Below are 18,319 nucleotides of genomic sequence, written 5' to 3' on the forward strand. Positions count from 1 at the left end.
TCCATTTGCTGTTTATGCTAGGAATTCTGGCACAATCCTCAGAGTATGACACACAAGAGAGAAATTTGAGCAATATTAGGAAAGAATTTAGAAATATCAAAACAAAGTCCGTGACCTCAAATGCCAAGTACATGATGTCATTGGTGTCACAGAGAAAACAGGCCATTTCATTATCCTATAGGGGTGTCAAACCCATATGTTTCATGTGGCTGAGCCATCTTCTCTAGGGGGTGGTCTTGCTCATCAAAGATTTCGATCCCGTATCTTTTGAAAACAAGTGTACTAGCCTATTGAAAAAGCACACCTCATAGTTGAGTAAAAGTGCAACTGCATTTCTTCCACTGTCCTTCCACAATTTAGTTTCTGAGATCATCTTTCCTGCTCCTGCATAAATACTCTAGCAGCCCATAATTTACTGCTCATTCTTAGGTGACAGATGATCTATGTCCACTAAGTCACAAACACTGTCCTGATGCAAAAATTAGAGAATCCAGTCCTGTGTCATGCTAAAAGCCTTGAACTTAATTGCTGTTAAATCTCCCTAGTTCTTCCTGCAAGCTCACTTCCCCAAGCTGGGTGAGCTTCAGGTTAGCAGCCTGCAGCAAGGGAAAGGACAGTGGTGCTTCCATTTGTCCACCTCATGGTTCTAGTCAACATCCCCCTTCCACCTTGAGAGCTGCTATCACACCCCCACCAGGTCCGGCGGGGCTAGGGGAGACAGGGAGAGGTGCCACGTAGGGCAGCTCTTGCCTAAGCCACTGCTCTTGCCATTTTTCCCTTGAGATGTCATTTTCTCACTGCTTCTCTTTCTCTTACAATTTCCTTGACCCTGCAAGCCTGCTTCCTCTATGTCTCTGTTCCAATGGTTGTTAGTGACTCCTTCTTCAGCCCCCGGACATGCAGTAGACCATCTGCAGCTTCCTGCAGGTGGCCCTCTTGGACAGAACCCAAATCAGTCCCCATATGGCTCACTATGTGCCTCGGGGCCCACAGCTCGTCCAAGGAACACTCGTACATCCCTGACCTAGGGCTGCTGTGGGTCCCAAGGCTGTAGCACTCTTCCTCTGATACTGCTCTGAAGCCATCAGCTCTCCTGCCTTTCAGATTCCTACCTGGTAGGAATTAGACTCCCACCAGTGTCAATTGCAGCTTCCTCAACAGGAAGCTGGGTACCAGCCTCTAAGTCTCTCAGTCTCAGGATAATACTTCTGCTCTCAGACGGATCTTCACCCCTCTGGCTCACCCTGGTCAGGGGTTGCCCTCCTTCCAGCACCCCTGAGATCAGGGAGCTTCGCTAAACTACACCACTCCCCTCTGAGATATCCCTCTTCTCATCTCCATTCCCTGACCTTCCTTCCATATATCATTTTTTTTAAAGATTTTATTTATTTGAGAGAAAGAGAGAGAGAGAGAGAAAGGGTGAGCACAAGCAGAGGGGGAAGGGAGAGAGGGAAAGGAAGAAGCAGACTCCCTGCTGATCAGGAAGCCAGACACTAAAGGGGGGAAAGGGGTGGATCCTAGTACCCTGGGATCATGACCTGAGCTGAAGGCAGACGCTTAACCAACTGAGCCACTCAGGCGCCCCTATTCATATATCTCTTGTTGGAGCTGAAAAGTCTGCAGGTTCTTGAGGCCATCTACTTCGAAAATCTTCATAACATGGTTTGGCACCTTTCTCTGAAATTGTACATCTATTGTGTTTTGTTGCTTGGTGGAAACTTCAGTTTTAAGATCCTATTACACAAGTAATAAACAAACATGATTCATAGACCAAGCCTTGAACCACAGACCAGTGGTGTAACATCCATTTTTACTAAACATTTTGATTTCTGAGTGTGTCATGTAAAAACAACTTGAGGGGACAACTTTCAGGTCTTACTTAACCCTTGGCCAGTTGTGTTATTCAGCACTTGTTAGCAAGAGCTGTAGGCATACGGAGTTCATACAGTAATTCGGGATGCAATAACTTAGTGAGGGGATATTTTTTATGTGGCAGGAGATGGATCCCCAAGGACATCACATGGCCTTGGCCCCTCAGGCCTCTTCTGGCACAAAAATGTGGCAAGTCTATGATCATCTGGCTGTACAAGAGGGCAGGAAAGTGGCTTTGCAATACTGAGCCACTACGAGACATATTCTCCCAAATTAACTCCCTCACCAGCTGACTGCTCTAAACCCAGACTTCACAGGCACCATAATAGTATGTTTCAGTGAGGTTTGAGGGGAGGAGAGGGTTCTATTTTCTGAGGTCAGAATAGCCTTACAGGGTTGCTTGAGTCCAAAGCCGAGAGAGAAGGGAAATAAGTACCAGCCTTCAGTTCCCAGATGTGGCATAACCAGATCGTGTGTGCTGCTGGCTGGCCCTGACCTTGGTAGTTAAGACTGTGAGCCAGGAAGGCTGTGTGTTATAGAGATTTTTCCCTTTTTGTTTGTTTGTATAAAACCAGGGAGGGAAATAGTTGAGTAAAATCCAAGAGTTTCTTTTATTTCACTTCTCTAGGGGCCTGAATCATGGCCTGGGAAGGCACTTGCTTGATATTTGGTTTGTTAAAGTGGTGACTCTGAGCTGGTGTCTCTGAGCCTTTTTGAAACTGTAGCCACCACCCCACTTCTTTTTAATTTAAAATCAATTAGTTAACACATAGCGTGTTCTTCATTTCAGAGGTAGAGTAGCCCCTTTTGATGAGCATAAAACTTTCCCACTTCCCTGAAAAGTCTGATTTTCTCTCCTTCTCACCTTGCAGTGTCCTTGAGATTCATATGCTTTGTGAAGTCGTGGCAGTGGAGATGTTCCCAACTTTACTTTCAATAGTTTCTATGACAGACACGATAGCGATGGGGTGGCTTTCCAAATATGTAAGCATGTTTTATAAGACTGGATGTGCTTTTTCACTCTGCGTTATACTCTTTCATGCTAATATATTACCATTTGTACAGCATGTCCTACAATTTCAGAGGTCTCACGGACCTCGTGGAGGCCAAGCATGAGCTTCCGAAGGGCTGTTTCTCCTAATCCTAGACAATTCAGTCTAGGTGGCCCCTTTTTCCATTCTGTTGGATGTCTTTATCCCTTTTAGAATTAGTTTTGGATGTTTAAGAGGACTTGGAAATCATCTGGTCCCATCCCTGTATTTTATAGGAATGGATATCCAGAGAGTTTCAGGAAACCTTCCCCAGTGACATCACTGTGTTAACACAGCAGATCCTGAGCAAAAACACAGGTCGTGAATTCCCTGCTCAGTATTCTTTCCAATGTATTGTCAATTATTTGACTCCTCTCTATTTTATCACCGTTCTTTTAAAGACAGAAACCAATACTATAAAACAAATGCCAGTGCAACAGATATTGTAAAAATACTTCGTATTCTCTTAAATATATTAAATCAAGCTGCCTTTATTTTATAGTACCTCCAAAGCTGAGAAAATACTTACTCAACTGCCACGAACCCATGTTTTTGCCAAATATTATAAATGGTATTGAAGAGAAAAGATGTAACCCCTAACTCCTGGTAGTTTGAACTTTATTAGGAAGACAAATGTGGTTTGTATGCAGCGTGTGGTCAACTGTGATCTCTGAGACATGTCTAAATGCATCCGTAATTGGTGATGTTCCAACCCTCAACCCCTACCCTGGAACTTACCCCTCCTTGAATTCTTCTACAGTTCATCCCTATGAAGAGCAATCTGCAGGAGTTAAAGGAATATAGGAAAATTCAAAGGTTGTTTATTGATAAATTTGGTTACTAATAATGGGAAAGTTCAAGTAGCAATAAAAGGTTGATTAAGTGCCATTACTCTCTGAGTGAGGAATCTGAGGCTCAGCAAGAACATGTGACCTGGTTAGGATTGCTCAGTTAGCAGGAGATGGAGCACAGTCTTGCAGCCAAGGTGGCTGAGGTCAGAGTTCATGAGCTGCCTTCCAGTCCGTGCATCTGAGAGCAAAGTTAAGTGGGAAGAAGCATATAGGGCAAAACCGGCCTGTTGAGAATGACAGTTTTGTCACAGCAAGGTTATGAACACATCAGGTTGGCTTTTGAGCATGCGGATGGCTGTGTGTGGATTTTCGTGAGAGTGGGGATCCTACCATGATGGAGGAGGAATCCCAGGGGTGGGATCCCAGAGGTGGGTGATGGTAATGGAGGGGCCATACTCCCTCATATCCTGTTCACTTCCCCGGCTATTTATCTAAGAGCTGGGCCTGAACCAAGAGTAAATGCATCAGGGATGCTAGGTCTCAGGACTTTAGGGGAACAAAAAGAATTAGCATCCACAATTGTCATCCTAAAACAGGGTCCCAGGTCTCCAACTCTTAATGAGACCACAGGTTTATTTTGAAAAGAAAGTTGTTAGCTAGGACTCACTTCCTGTCAGATTTAGGCTGTGTTTACAGAGGATAAACCTGATAATCTCCTTGTTTGCCCAGGGCACTCTTGTCTCTAAACTTTTCCCCATAAATCACCAGTGCACCATGGGATAATGTCACTTTTTGTATTTTTCCATGGAGATGGAGGGAGAAGCAATAGCGATTTGATAAATCTACCCATGTGTAAATAAAAGTTGTTCGGTTTATTTGGCATGAACCTAGATGGTTTACCACCACCCGCCAAGTGTGTAGAATAAAACTTTTTCTAAGTTTTCAACCAGGAAGAAGAGGGAACATGTGAGAAAAAGCCATTATTCAGCAGACATTGCTTGCAGTTCAGTGGAGGATGAAAGAAATAATCCATTCCCCAAAAAGTAATCCTAGTTCAAAAAATACTTGGTTCACAAAAGCCTGTTATTGCATATTTGCTATATTTGTTCCTCTTTTGTTTGCAGAAGGTTTTAAAGGCATATGATGTAATGAAGTAAATAGTATTTTGTGGTCAAAAATTAAATGGGTCTTTTGTATTTAAGGTCTTACAAGAATCCCAAGGTGTGGTGAGAATTGGAATGTGTGTGTTTTAACTGGAAGGGCAGTGAGAGAGATGAGGGGAAGTACTCTAGCTCCTTCCTGAATGTAATTATAAGCCATCATCTCAATATTTTTTTTTGTTTCCACCAATTTGAAATAAAAATAAATCGATTTTTTTCCCCAAAAATGTATTGCAGGGCCCTGTTAGCATCTCAGATGGAACCAACATTTGCCAGAAGTGTTTTTCCTTGTTTTGATGAGCCAGCTCTAAAGGCAACTTTTAATATTACAATTATTCATCATCCAAGCTATGTGGCCCTTTCTAATATGCCAAAACTAGGTAAGTAATATTTCCTGTCAACATATATATGTGTATATTAATTATACGCATGTGCGCATATGCGTATATATTTAGCTCTGTGATAGCTTTGATATTAATAGCTTTTCTAGGCAATGAGTTGGCAATATATTTTAATTAGAGAGAACAGTCACATGGGGTCTGTATCAGCACCAGCATCTCGGAGATGGCAAATCCTGATTCTTTTTGCATTGGAAGCCGGGGACATCACGTTGTTCTTATCCCTTGGCAGCCTGTCTGTCCACTAGTTTGGCCTTCACTATTGATCATTAGTGATAACAAACTAGCAGACCTAGTCTGGATCTGGTGGACAGATGTGTTTCATTTGGTTCACATGATTTTTTTTTCCCTTTTGATTGAGCTTACAAAAATCCAGAGATTTCTCATAAAAATCACGATTTTTATTTCCTTGTAAACTTAGAAGATCTAACAACACGGGGCATGCAGCTCCTTCGTGACTGCAGTAGTTACAGTCATTATAGGGTGCCCCCTGCAGACATCTCCCCACCCACCCACCCCACCACCTGGGTCTGCTGTGGTCCCCACCACTCCCTGTTAATATATGCCAGTCCAATTCACGTCAAATACCTAGCCTTCGGCTTTAAAGACCTAGCCTGCCTCCCCTGAAGACTTCACTAAAACCTGACAGTGGCTAAATTGCACTTCCTTGACCTACTATGGGCCTGGGAGGCTCTAGATGAGGTTGTGAGAGGTGGACTGGTCCAGGAAACAGTAGCAGGAGATGGAAAAGAGAAGATGTGGGTTGTGGGCCTCAGAGTGCCCATGGATTTGACCCTCCATCAGTTATTATTCAAGATACTGATTCCAAGCAAAGATGCTGTCCTTAGATCTTCCTAATGCTGTTTGTTTGTTTTTAACTGAAGTATAGCTGACATTCAAGATTATGTTAGTTTCAGATGTACGTCATAGTGATTCGACAATTATGTAACATCACATAGTGCTCACCGTGATAAGTGTGGTCACCATCTGTCACCATATGAAGTTAAGTTAAATCTTTTTTAAAAAAAGATTTTATTTATTATTTGAGAGAGAAAGAGCACAAATGGGGGGTTGAGTAGGGAAAGGGCAGAGGGAGAATGAGAAGCAGGCTCCCCACTGAGCAGGGAGCTGGCTGTGGGACTCAATCCCAGGACCCTGGGATCATGACCTGAGCTGAAGACAGATGCTTAACTGACTGAGCCACCCAGGCGCCCCCCAAATTAAGACTCTTAATGACAGTCTTCTCTATGCCATACATGCTATCCCCATGGCATTGATTTTTTTTTTTAAGATTATTTATTTAGAGAGAGAGAGCACGCTCGCAGAGAGAGGGACAGGGTGGGGGCAGAGAGAGAATCTCAAGCAGGCTCCCTGCTGAGCACAGAGCCCAAGGTGGGGCTGGATCCCACAACCCTGAGATCATGACCTGAGCTTCAACCAAGAGTCAGACACTCAATGGACTGAGGTACCTAGGCGCCCCTGCATGGCATTGATTTTATAACGAGAAGTTTGCAGCTGTTAATCTCTTTCACATCTCTTGCCCACCCTCCTGGCCCCCTCCCCACTGGCAACTACCATTTTATTCTCTGCATTTATGCATCTGTTTCCAGTTTCTTTCTTTATTTGTTTTGTTCATGTGTTTTGCCTTTTCGATTTCACCCATCAGTGAAATCATATGGTAGCCATCTTTCTCTGACTTATTTCATTTAATGTGGTTTTGATAAGTTGGAGATAGAGAAATCCAAACTGGGAAATTCTAGGGGCTGGCTGGGAGGAAGTAGCTGGGTGACAGTTGCCCTGACACGTCACTTTAAAGGTAGCTATTCCTGCTTTGGTTTACAGTGATTTGGACTAACACCAATTTCTGTAGGTCAGTCTACCAAGAGAGATGTGAATGGAAGCATGTGGACCATTACCACCTTTTCCACCACACCCCCCATGCCAACTTACTTAGTGGCGTTTGCCATATGCGACTATGATCATGTCGACAGAACCGAAAGGGGCAAGCAGGTGAGTGAGGAAGACTGTCCAGAGCCTCTGTATGAGCTGCAGATGCATCATCCATTCTTGCCACATCCAGGGCTTAGGCCTATGGATCCCATCGTCACCTCCTGGTGGCCCCTTTGACTTTTCCAAGCCCGTTGACCCTCTCAGTGTGGCTTTGCAGATGGGACACCACCATTCTACCCACAGCTCTGTGGAGGGGCTTCTGTGGCAAGGCTGCACCCAATGCGGACTTGGAGCACCTCTTCATGGGCTCTTGCCACCTTTCAGGTGATGAGGGAAGAGGAAAAGCTCCCACACTAGTGCCTCAGAGCTCAGGTGTGCCTGTTGTTTAGTCCACGATGTGAACACAGCCTTGAAGCGAGGGTGACAGTCGACGTGTCCAGTGCCCGGTACAGCCCACCAGCATGGACACCAGCTAGGAGCCACCACGGTGACAGAAGTCGTGCCTATGGGCCGTGCCTTGCCCCATCCAGAAGCAGTGCTGGTGGCCTCCTGAACTCTGAGGCACGCGGCACTCCTACCAGACTTGGCCGAAGTAGGCGCTCGGGCCTGCCCAGGCACCTCGTCTTCACCCAGTTATGCCCTCATTCTGAGGAAAATATCGGGGAGACTGTGGCAATCCTTTACATGCTGGTTCACTCCCTTGCCTGGAGTGTGGAGGGAGGGAAGGCCCCTCCTATAGGCCACATTCTTTTTCGCCACGTCGACTTCACAGGGCTGAGGAAGATCAGACCCCTACTGCCGGCCGAGACTCTCTCCTGGGCCCAACATCTTCCAGGCTTGTACCATTGACTTGTGGGGATTGGGGGGCTGTGGAGGAGCCAAGTCTGTCACCAGGGTGGGGGGATCACTCAGAGCCACTCTTCTGAAGGCTGAATTAATAGTACTGTGTTCCATGCAAACCACAGCTTATCTTCCTCAGCTGTTGGCTCCAGCCCGGAGAATCAGGGGCAGATCCTTGACATTGAGAGCTAGAACACAGGCCAAGAGAAACATTCACGGCATCTCCTGAGAAATCTCCTTGGGCATGATTCGGAAGCACATGCTTGGGGCCTGGCTTGAAAGAGTGGGCCCTGGAGCTAATGAGTGACTCGAGGTGGGGTGTCAGCACCCACAGCTCAACTGGCTTGCCGCTCTTAGCACTGCTGTACAGCAGACATGTCTTATAAAAAGGGTCACGTCTGTTTCTTTGTGAAAGATGGCCCTGAAAAGAAAACTACCTGCCATAGAAACAAAGAGGAAATGGAACATGCCTAAGAAAGTGACATTCTCAGCCAGCAAATTGAAATTTGGGATGAGCTTATCAGTGGAATGCTGCATTTGGCTCTGGCTTTGCTCTACAAAGGGAAGGAATCCACCATATATTTTATGGGGGAACCAGAATGTGCTCTTGGAAGAGCATCCAGGTTACACAAACAATTGCTTGTTAAGTAAGAGATAAAAATTTAGTGAAATTGAAAATGCAGTTAATCCTTGACTTGAGGATAAACATGGACACATGAAACTAAGGTTGGAAATAACATCTTTTGCCTAGAACTTTGCACACACAGGCATGTATAAAGATATTCTTCTCTTAGGTATTGAGGTCCACTGTGTGCCAGGAAGATCACAAGAACACACTGGTGGCCTAGTTGAATTTTTTAAAAAAGGAGCATGCTGGTGGGCTAGGTGTGGTTTTGGAGGAACTTAATGACTGCACCTCCAAAGTGTTCCCAGCTGCCCTGCTGGGGGCTCCCTGCTCCCTCCCACACAGCTTGAAATCTCCATCACTGGCCTCCACTTTGGCTTATAGAATGATAGTTTATAGGAGGAGCTTTTGAAACTCCAAGTTGAACATTCAAAGTTTCAGTTATTTTCCAAAATGTTACAGTGAAAATTCATCAGTCTTGAATACTAGAATAGTGTTCTTTCCCACTCAGTGGTGCTGGCTTCGAGTGTAGCAATCTTCGCATTGCCTTCTGGAGTCAGACCCAGATGTGGGGAGGGTTAGTGTAGTGCAGAGGCAGAGCTGAATCCCCCCAGCATGGGGGAGGCTGAAAAGAGTGAGGTCAGAGGCCTCAAGAACAGGTGGTTGCATTCTGTGAGAGGAGAGCATTCCAAAGACCTCGTGTAATTCCACATCCCCATAATTCAAGACAAAGTTTCCCCACAGAAATAAAAGCAAAGCAAGGTGAATGTGTTCTTGGAGGGCACCAATCTGCAACTACCATTGGTCTGCATTTCTAGCATTTTCTCTAATGTTTTATAGGGAACTCTTTCTCCAATCAACTTGATTCACATCAGAATAATTACCTTAATTGCCTCATTTCCTAACTTTTGTTCAGGGCTCTTGAGTTTCATGCATGTTCTTTGTCATTAACACTAGCAACCCCATTAAAAAGTGCTCTGATGGCATTGTTGTGGGATATAAAATGATTTCATATTAAAATAAGAACTAATGAAAACAAGAGCAAATTAGCTGCTAGAATCACAGAAATAAATTCCCAAGGCCTCAAGTAATAGCTTGGTTACATGAAACTAACAAACCGTGGCAGGGGTTTCTTTATACTTACTAAAGCGGAAGTGTCATAAACAGAGGATGTAATTCACTTGTTCAAAATCATAAGGCTATTGATGAACTTTTTTAAATTCAGGAATTAACCTTATTTCAAATTTTGAAAACAAGATCGCACTATTAATGAACTTAGCATCAATAAACATTGAGAAACCGTCTTCAATTTGCATAATTCGGACACAGGTACAATGTACCATACTGTGTAACATCTGCTAACGGCACAATTCTGTTTTGGAACATTGGAAATATGTCCTAAAAAGGGAAGCAAAGGTCTGCGATGCCCTTTTACTCTAAGACAGTCTATGTTTTCTTTGGGGGTAGATACTACTCCAAGGATTATTCCTTTTTTTTTTTTTTTTTTTTTTTTTTTAATTTTTATTTATTTATGATAGTCACAGAGAGAGAAAGAGAGGCAGAGACACAGGCAGAGAGAAGCAGGCTCCATGCACCGGGAGCCCGACGTGGGATTCGATCCCGGGTCTCCAGGATCGCGCCCTAGGCCAAAGGCAGGCGCCAAACCACTGCGCCACCCAGGGATCCCTCCAAGGATTATTCCTAAATTCCAAAAGTTACCTGCATTACTGTAAAACATTGAAATAACAACCCTCCCAGAGAATCACTGCTCATATCTTAGCAAATAGCCTCTGGACTTTCTCCAGGGCATGTACACATTTAGAATTGACCCTTGAACAATGCGGATTGGAACCAAGCGGGTCCACTTACACACGGATTTACACACGGAGTTTCGTAAATGTATTTTTCTCTTCCTACAATTTTCTTAATGACATCTTCTTTTCTCTAGCTTACTTTACTGTGAGAAACAGTATATAATACACACACAAAATATGTGTTAAGTAAAAGTTCACGTGATCAGTAAGGCTTCTGGCCAATAGCAGGCTCTTAGCAGTTAAGTTTTTGGGTAGCTGAAAGTTATCTGTGGGTTTTTGATTGCATGAGGTCAGCACCCCTAACCCCAATGTGTTCAGGGTCACCTGTCGACATTTTATCTGGTAGTAGCTTCTTCTGAAAAGCTGAGACTTTGACTCTAGAGTTTCAGGGAACTGGAGCAAGCAGGCTGCTTGTCCCCGAAGTCGCTACAGCTTTTCCTAATCACCACTTATTTGTTTTGATTTAGATACGCATCTGGGCCCGGAAAGACGCCATCACAAATGGAAATGCAGATTTCGCTTTGAACATCACAGGTCCCATCTTCTCTTTTCTGGAAGATTTATTTAATATCAGTTACCCTCTTCCTAAAACAGGTAAACCGTCTTCCCTTCCAATGCAATTGGTTTCCTATTCTGCAGGCCCTGGGTTAAGGTCAAAGGCTACATAGCCGAGCCTCCAGGGACCCACTGTCACCATGTAGCTGCTATTTGGAGGCGGGGGTGGGCTGCCAGCCTTATGTCCTATACCTTCCTGAACACAGAAGAGGCCTGTCTGCTATTTCTCTGTACAATGCTGTGTGCCCAGCAGGTGTTCTCAGGATTTAGGTTCCTCCTGGGTGTTTGTTGCCAGCCTCACATCCTCCAGACTCTGCTTCCTCTCTTATGTTCTGTTCTTTCCCCTCCCATGTGTCTGATGCAATATTCTGGATCCTTTCAGTGGGCCTATGTGAGTGAGTTACTCCAGTTCCCGTGAATGAGGGTTTTTTTATGGTGGTGGTCTTTTGTGAGGTGGGGTTTGTTGGGGTTTTGTTTGGTTGGTGTTTTTGGACATGGGGTCCTATCTGTCAACTTTTGTTGTATAAAATAGGAATCACATGTGAACACCACGTGATCCTTGAGGAAATAGGTAAACGTTTTATTGATTATAGATCTGTATAGTACATCCTTGAAATTGTGTGAGCCACTTAGCTCAGGAAGTTGTCCATTGTTCTATGTTGAGAGTATCATGTAAACATTTTTTGTTCCTCTGACATGTCATGTGACATCTTGGATAAAGTAAAATAGGCTCTGTCTATACTGGCAGATGGTAAAGAAGGGAGGAAGTATGTCTGGGAACTCAGCCCAGTGAGCCAGGGGTGGGGTGGGGAGTGGGTGGGAGGCTCTGCAGCTCAAGCCCAGGGGCTCGAGGAATGGAGAGTGAACTGGTGTTGGCCCATTCAGGGATCCTGGAAGTGATACCTGTCATTTTGGGAGTTGAAGGCATCTGGGGCTGGAAGCTTCTGGGCTGGAGGATCTCAAGATGACACTTGTCTCAGCAAGAAAAGTTCTATTTGTCTTTATTTAGATAAGGAACAGTCCAGAGTCACCCTCCACTCCATGGTCTGTAAAGCACCTCCTCCATCCAATTAGTTTCCTCCTTACCATCTCCATCCCCTCCCCCCGCCCCAGCCCCCCAAGTTTACACCACCACTACTTCCACCTCAGCAGCCCTTATTCGGTTATGCTCCCTTCCCTCTTGACCCCCTCAGTTCCATCTTCTGACTGAGATTGCGGAGGATCTTTTCATAGTGAAATTCAAGGACCCTATTACTGTCCTCTTTACAGCCTCTCGATGGGTTCCCATCGCCCTGAGGATAAAGTCCAAACTCTGCACCCTGTCTTTATCACAGTGCATGTCTGGCCAAACTCTCCGGGCTTTTGTCAGTTCTTCTGAGCTAGAAGGATGCTCTGGCACCCCTTCTGTCCCCTCTTCCACCTTCCTCTTCTCCCCAGGCTCTTGCACATGCACTTTGCACATCCTGCAATGACATCTATCCAACTGATTAATTCATGTATTTCTCAACTCAGGGCCCCCTCCTCTAGGAAGCTTTCCCTGACTCTCTTTTTCTCATGTTCCCATGGCATCCTATGTACCCTTCCATTTGAGCTCTTGACCTAACCAGATCTTGAGTGTCCCCCCCGCCCATTAAATCAGGAGTAACTTGGATTCAGGATCTGGCTTCTCTTTTTCTTTGTACCTTCAGAGCCTATTGATAGTGCTTTTTTCAGAATGGTAAATGGTAAAGTTGTTTTTTGGGTTTTTTGTTTTGTTTTTAGTGAAGGGAATTAAAGACCTAGTCCAGTAATTCCATATAAATTCTGACTAGGTTGTCAGCTTCTGGAAATCAGGGTTATATTTGGCACATTCTCATATCGTTCATAGCATCTCAACCAAGGTGACACGCAGGTGGCACTCAATCAAAATTGTATTTTGACAGATGACTAAAATAAGGAGATTTTCTGTTACTGGATCTATAAGAGAAAGATGAATACATGTTTCCTTGTTATTTTAACTCTTGGTTGAGCCTTAAAAAATACAAAACAAAGTGAGACACAGATCCCTTCCCTACCGGCCTTTCCCGCCTAAGCCATCCTCTTCTTCTCAGGGAGTCAAGTGAAAAGCCATTTTGCTTATTTCTTTCATGTGTTATTCTTTCAGGTTTGTTTGTTTGTTTGTTTGGTCGTCACTTGCTCAATGAGTTCTAAGCCCAAGAATCTAAACCATGTTCATGTAAGAGCATTTTTTTTTCTGGGGTTGCTATCCTTTTAATTGACTGTTTAAAGTCAAAAGTGCCCTCTGCCTCTACCTGCCCCTCATACTCTCTCTCTCAAATAAATAAATAAAATCTTTTAAAAAAAAAATGAAGTGGGCCTTTAAGACTTGCAGACTTTTATTTTTATTTTTTTTTAAGATTTATTTATTTGAGAGAGAGAGCATGCATACCTGAAAGACAGGGGGAGGGGCAGAGGGAGAGGGAGAGAATCTCAAGCAGGCTCCCCACAAAGCAGATAGGTTGATTCAGGGCTCCATCTCACCACTCTGAGATAATGACCTGAGCTGAAATCAAGAGTTGATGCTTGACTGACTGAGCCACCCAGGTGCCCCTGCAGACTTTTAAAAATGGCAACTTCTCTTTTTAAGTTTTAATTTTACTCTTAACTTTAAAACAATAGTATCCTAACTATATATATTATACATCCCACCACCACCACCCCCTCTGCATGATTTGAATTTTTGTAGCAATGAAAGGCAAATACAATATAAACCATAAAGCAGTACTGGTTACTTATTACTTTTCCTGATGCCTTTTTTTTTTTTTTTTTTGAGAGAGAGAGAGAGTGTGTGTGAGCAGAGGGAAGGGACAGAGGGAGAGAATCTCAAACAGACTACATGCTGAGCGTGGAGCTGAACACGGGGCTCAATCTCAGAACCCTGAGATCATGACCTGAGCCAAAATCAAGAGTCTGGTGCTTAACCAACTAACTGAGGCACCCAGGTGCCCCTCATGGTGCCTTTTGAATGCAAGAGAAGTAGGTGGCTGGGGCTCTGTTCAAGTAGCTGAGCTGGGGTGGTAGCTTCAGTATGTATAAACAAAAGCAACTAATCACCAAACAAGAGATAATGGACTGGCTAAGTAAAAGTCTTAAGAGAAAGATGATTAAGAAGTGGTAATGGGAGTAGCCTAAATATATAAAGAATACCTACAGGGATCCCTGGGTGGCGCAGCGGTTTGGCGCCTGCCTTTGGCCCAGGGCGCGATCCTGGAGACCCGGGATCGAATCCCACGTCGGGCTCCCGGTGCATGGAGCCTGCTTCTCTCTCTGCCTGTGTCTCTGCCTCTCTCTCTCTCTCTCTGTGTGTGACTATCATAAATAAAATAAAAAAAAAAATTTAAAAAGAATACCTACAAATAAATAAGAACAGTACAGAAGAAAAAACAAGGAAAAGAAGATACATGAATAGATGTTTTACAGAAAAAGGAACTCATGTGGCTAATAAACTTATGCAGAGATACTTAACCTCATTAGTAATCTAAGTAATGAATGTCCAAGGCCATGGTGAGGCCCCATTTTATACCTATTCACTCGTTAAAAAGTAGGCATCTAACAAATGCCAAATGTTAAAAAGTGGCCATTTTGAAGGGAGTTATCAATTGTCACAACAGCTTTGAAACATATTTATTATCTTGCAATGTTGATCATTAGAATACCTTAAAACCTAGTGATTCCATTTCTAAATATATCTCCCAGAGGAATCTGAGCACATATGTATGTACCAGAAGACGTGTGCAAGAATCTTCATAGCTACACTTTTTATAGTATAGCCACATACTGAAAGAAAGCAAAATGGTCACTCTTAGGAGAATGGAATAGGTAAATTATAGATCATTCACACAATGAAAAAACTCAATAGCAATGAAAATGAAACATTTTCTCTTAAAGTTTAAAAATAAAACCCCCTAAACTTGAGGATAGTGATTTAGCTGCTGGAAGAAGACATGAAAGTATGAGTTGAGAAGGATCCCAAAGAGAGATTAAGTCAGCTGTTAAACTTCAGCATGTGTTGGAATCATCCTGAAGGCTTATTAAAACGCAGACACTGTTTCAGTAGGTCTGTGGTTGGTCCCAGAATTCTCGTGTCTAGTAAGTTCCCAGGTGATGCCGGTGCTGCTGGTCTGGAAATCACAGTTTGAGTTAGTTATTAGCAATATTCTCCATATTCTCAATATTTTCAATATTGGCATACAATCAAATGTGGGCCGCTGCCTTTTTCTGTATGGCCCTCGAGCGAAGAGTGGTTTTTACACTTTTAAATGGTTGAAAAAACAAGAGTATTTTATGAAACATGGAAATCAGATGAAATTCATGTCTAAAGGTCCATAAATAAAGTTTTACTGGAACACAGCCTGCTCATTTGCCCCCATAACAGTGTCTAGGGATGCTTTTGCTTTGTGATGCCAGAGTCAAATCTGCGATGGAAAACATACAGCCCACGAAACTGAAAATATTTACTGTCTGGCTCTTCAAAGAGAGGGTTTTCCAACCCTTGTTCTAAAAAGAGAGAGGCAGATTCATGGGTGTTTATATCATTATTTTAAAATAATGAGTTAATCATTAAAATAAAATAAAACAGAGTCCTGTGTGAACAAGTGATGAAAGTTTATCAAGAAACAAGAATTTGCTTACTTTCAATTCTGTGCATCTGGAGGTAAAAAAAAATTTTTTTTCAATTGTTTAAATTGTCTTTAAAACAATTGTTTTAAAATTGTTATCAGGAGTTAGTAAAGTATGGCTTCTTCGACTTGGTAAGATTGGACCACAAGGATCCGTGGACATTTGGACATTGAATAGAGGATTTCTGGGGCACCAAACAGCTGGAGCCAAGAACAGCTTAGCAGTAGTAGAGGACAAAGGGGATTGGTTTGAGTGGAGCAGATCAGTCTGTCTAAGGAAAGTGGGTGGGTGGGAGGGCGGGAAAGGTGCAGGTGGAGGAAAAGGTTGTAGTGCAAGTCAACATAACATACGGAGCACAGCACACTCATTAGGCAAACGTAGCATACATTATAAAAATGGCATTTCTTCTATTAGCAAAAGAAAGTAAACATTTTTTCTTGTTCTTCTAGGTTTATTTGGGGGCGGGGGTAGAGGGGCAGGGATAGGGAGAAGGAGAGAGAATCCCAAGCTGACTCCCCACTGAACACAGAGCAGGGCTGTTAAACGCAGGGCTGACGCAGGGCTCTGTCTCAGTACCCCAAGATCACTACCTGAGCCAAGGCCGATAGTCCAGACGCTATAAAAAAAACATTAATTGTTTGTGATATATGCTGCAGATATTTTTCCCAGCTTGTGATTTCCCTTTCAAATTTGTTTGTGATGAACTAAATTTGTCTTTTGGCGAACTAATGTATTTCCTTTTAACTAGACTATTTTTTTTAAGATTTTATTTATTTATTCATGAGAGACACAAAGAGAGAGGCAGAAACATAGGCAGAGGGAGAAGCAGGCTCCCTGCGGGGAGCCCAAAGTGTCACTCGATCCCAGGACTCTGGGATCACATCCTGAGCTGAAGGCAGACACTCAACCACTGAGCCACCAGGCGTCCCTAAACTATATTTTCAGAGGACTTGTAGGCTTAAGAAAAATTACATGGAAAGTATAGGGAGTTCCCATTTATCTCCTCTCCCTTCCCTTTCCCCCCATACAGTTTCTCCTCCTGTATCTTGCATTCGAGTGGCACATTTGTTACAATGGATGAACCAATATCAATACAATATTGTTTAATAAAGCCCTTAGTTTACATTAGGTTTCTCTCTTGGTACTATACATTCTCTGAGTTTTGACAAATGTATAATGATATGTGTCTAAAATTGCAGTGTCCTACAGAGTAATCTCCTGTGCTCCAACTATTTATTCCTCACTTTCTCCCTAGAGTCCTGATAACCACCAAGCTTTTTGCTGTCTCTCTGGTTTTACCTTTTCCAGATAAATGTTTCATAGTTGGAATTATACCGTGTGCTGTTTTTCCCCATTGGTTTCTTTTCACTTAGCAATCTGCATTTAAACTTCTTTCTTGTCCTCTCATAGTGGGAGAGCTCATTTCTTTTTATTGCTGAATGATACTCTCTTGTATGGATTTATTCACACTACAGTTTGTTTATCCATTCCCCCATTGAAAGACGCCTTGCTTGCTCCCCATTTTTCACACTTACAAAGTCTCACACTTAAAGGTTTATAGCTATAAACCTCCTTATACCAGTTTTTGTGTGGACTTAAAGTTTTCAACTCATTTGGGTGAATAACCTCAATTGCTCAGTTGCTAAACTGTACGATCAGCCTTTATAAGAAACGGCCAAGCTGTCTTCCAGTGTGGTGGTACCATTTTGCATTCCCACCAGCAACGAATGAGAGTTCCTGATGCTCCATATCTTCTCTAGCATTTGGTAGTGTGCTTTGGATTTAAACCATCCTAATAGGTATATAGTGGTATCTCACTCTTTTAATTTGCAATTTTCTAATGACATCTTATGTAGAGCATCTTTTCCTTATGCGTATTTTCCATTTGCTTATCTTACGCAGTGAAGTGTCTCTTTAGATTGATTGTTTGCCAGTTTTGTAAAGTTTAGTTTTCTAATGTCAAGTTTTAAGATTTCTCTGTACAGATCCTTTATCAAAAGTATTTGATTTTCAGATAAGATAATCAGAACAATTTATTTTCTGGCTTCTGTCTTTGCTATTAATCTTCTCTCCCTTCAAATTATAAATATTCACTTGTATTTTCTTTTAGTAATTTTATGATTTCATTTTGCAATACTTATATCTGGAAATCTCAAACTTTTTGGAAGAGATGATTTCATTTTTCCCTCCATTTAAATCCACTTAGATATAATTGCCTTGCCTACTTTTGACAACAGTGCCATGGAAAATTGGGGACTATTGATATTTGATGAGTCATTATTGTTGATGCAACCAAATGATCAAGTAACAGACAAAAAGGCTGTGATCTCCTTCATTCTCTCCCACGAGATTGGACATCAGGCATGTGGTAAAATGTTCTTTCTTATTTTACGTGAAGACATTCTCTAGCTGCTCTACCAAGGATAGCAAAAAACAGCAAAACAAAACCAGAAGAAAAACAAACAAAAAAAAAACCCAAAACAAAAACCAACCCTCTAATGGTATACCACATTTAAAAAAAATTATTCAAAAAGTAGGACAGTGAAGGAAGGATCTATATAATCAGAGCTTGTGGGGATTTGAACTATTGGTGATGGATCATAGCGATGAGAACTTACAGGCCA

General features: G+C 42.8%; 1 protein-coding gene across 1 annotated transcript in view; it reads left to right on the forward strand.

The window, feature by feature from the left end:
• Positions 1-18,319, forward strand: part of LVRN (laeverin) — a 66,829-nt gene that overhangs the window by 13,832 nt on the left and 34,678 nt on the right. Inside the window, exons 2-5 of the mRNA XM_077911278.1 lie at positions 5,092-5,234; positions 7,123-7,262; positions 10,949-11,075; positions 17,902-18,056. Coding sequence (XP_077767404.1) covers positions 5,092-5,234; positions 7,123-7,262; positions 10,949-11,075; positions 17,902-18,056 — 565 coding nt within the window. The remainder of the gene's footprint in view (positions 1-5,091; positions 5,235-7,122; positions 7,263-10,948; positions 11,076-17,901; positions 18,057-18,319) is intronic.

Source organism: Canis aureus, chromosome 10 (assembly GCF_053574225.1).
Source record: "Canis aureus isolate CA01 chromosome 10, VMU_Caureus_v.1.0, whole genome shotgun sequence".
Lineage (NCBI taxonomy): Eukaryota > Metazoa > Chordata > Mammalia > Carnivora > Canidae > Canis > Canis aureus.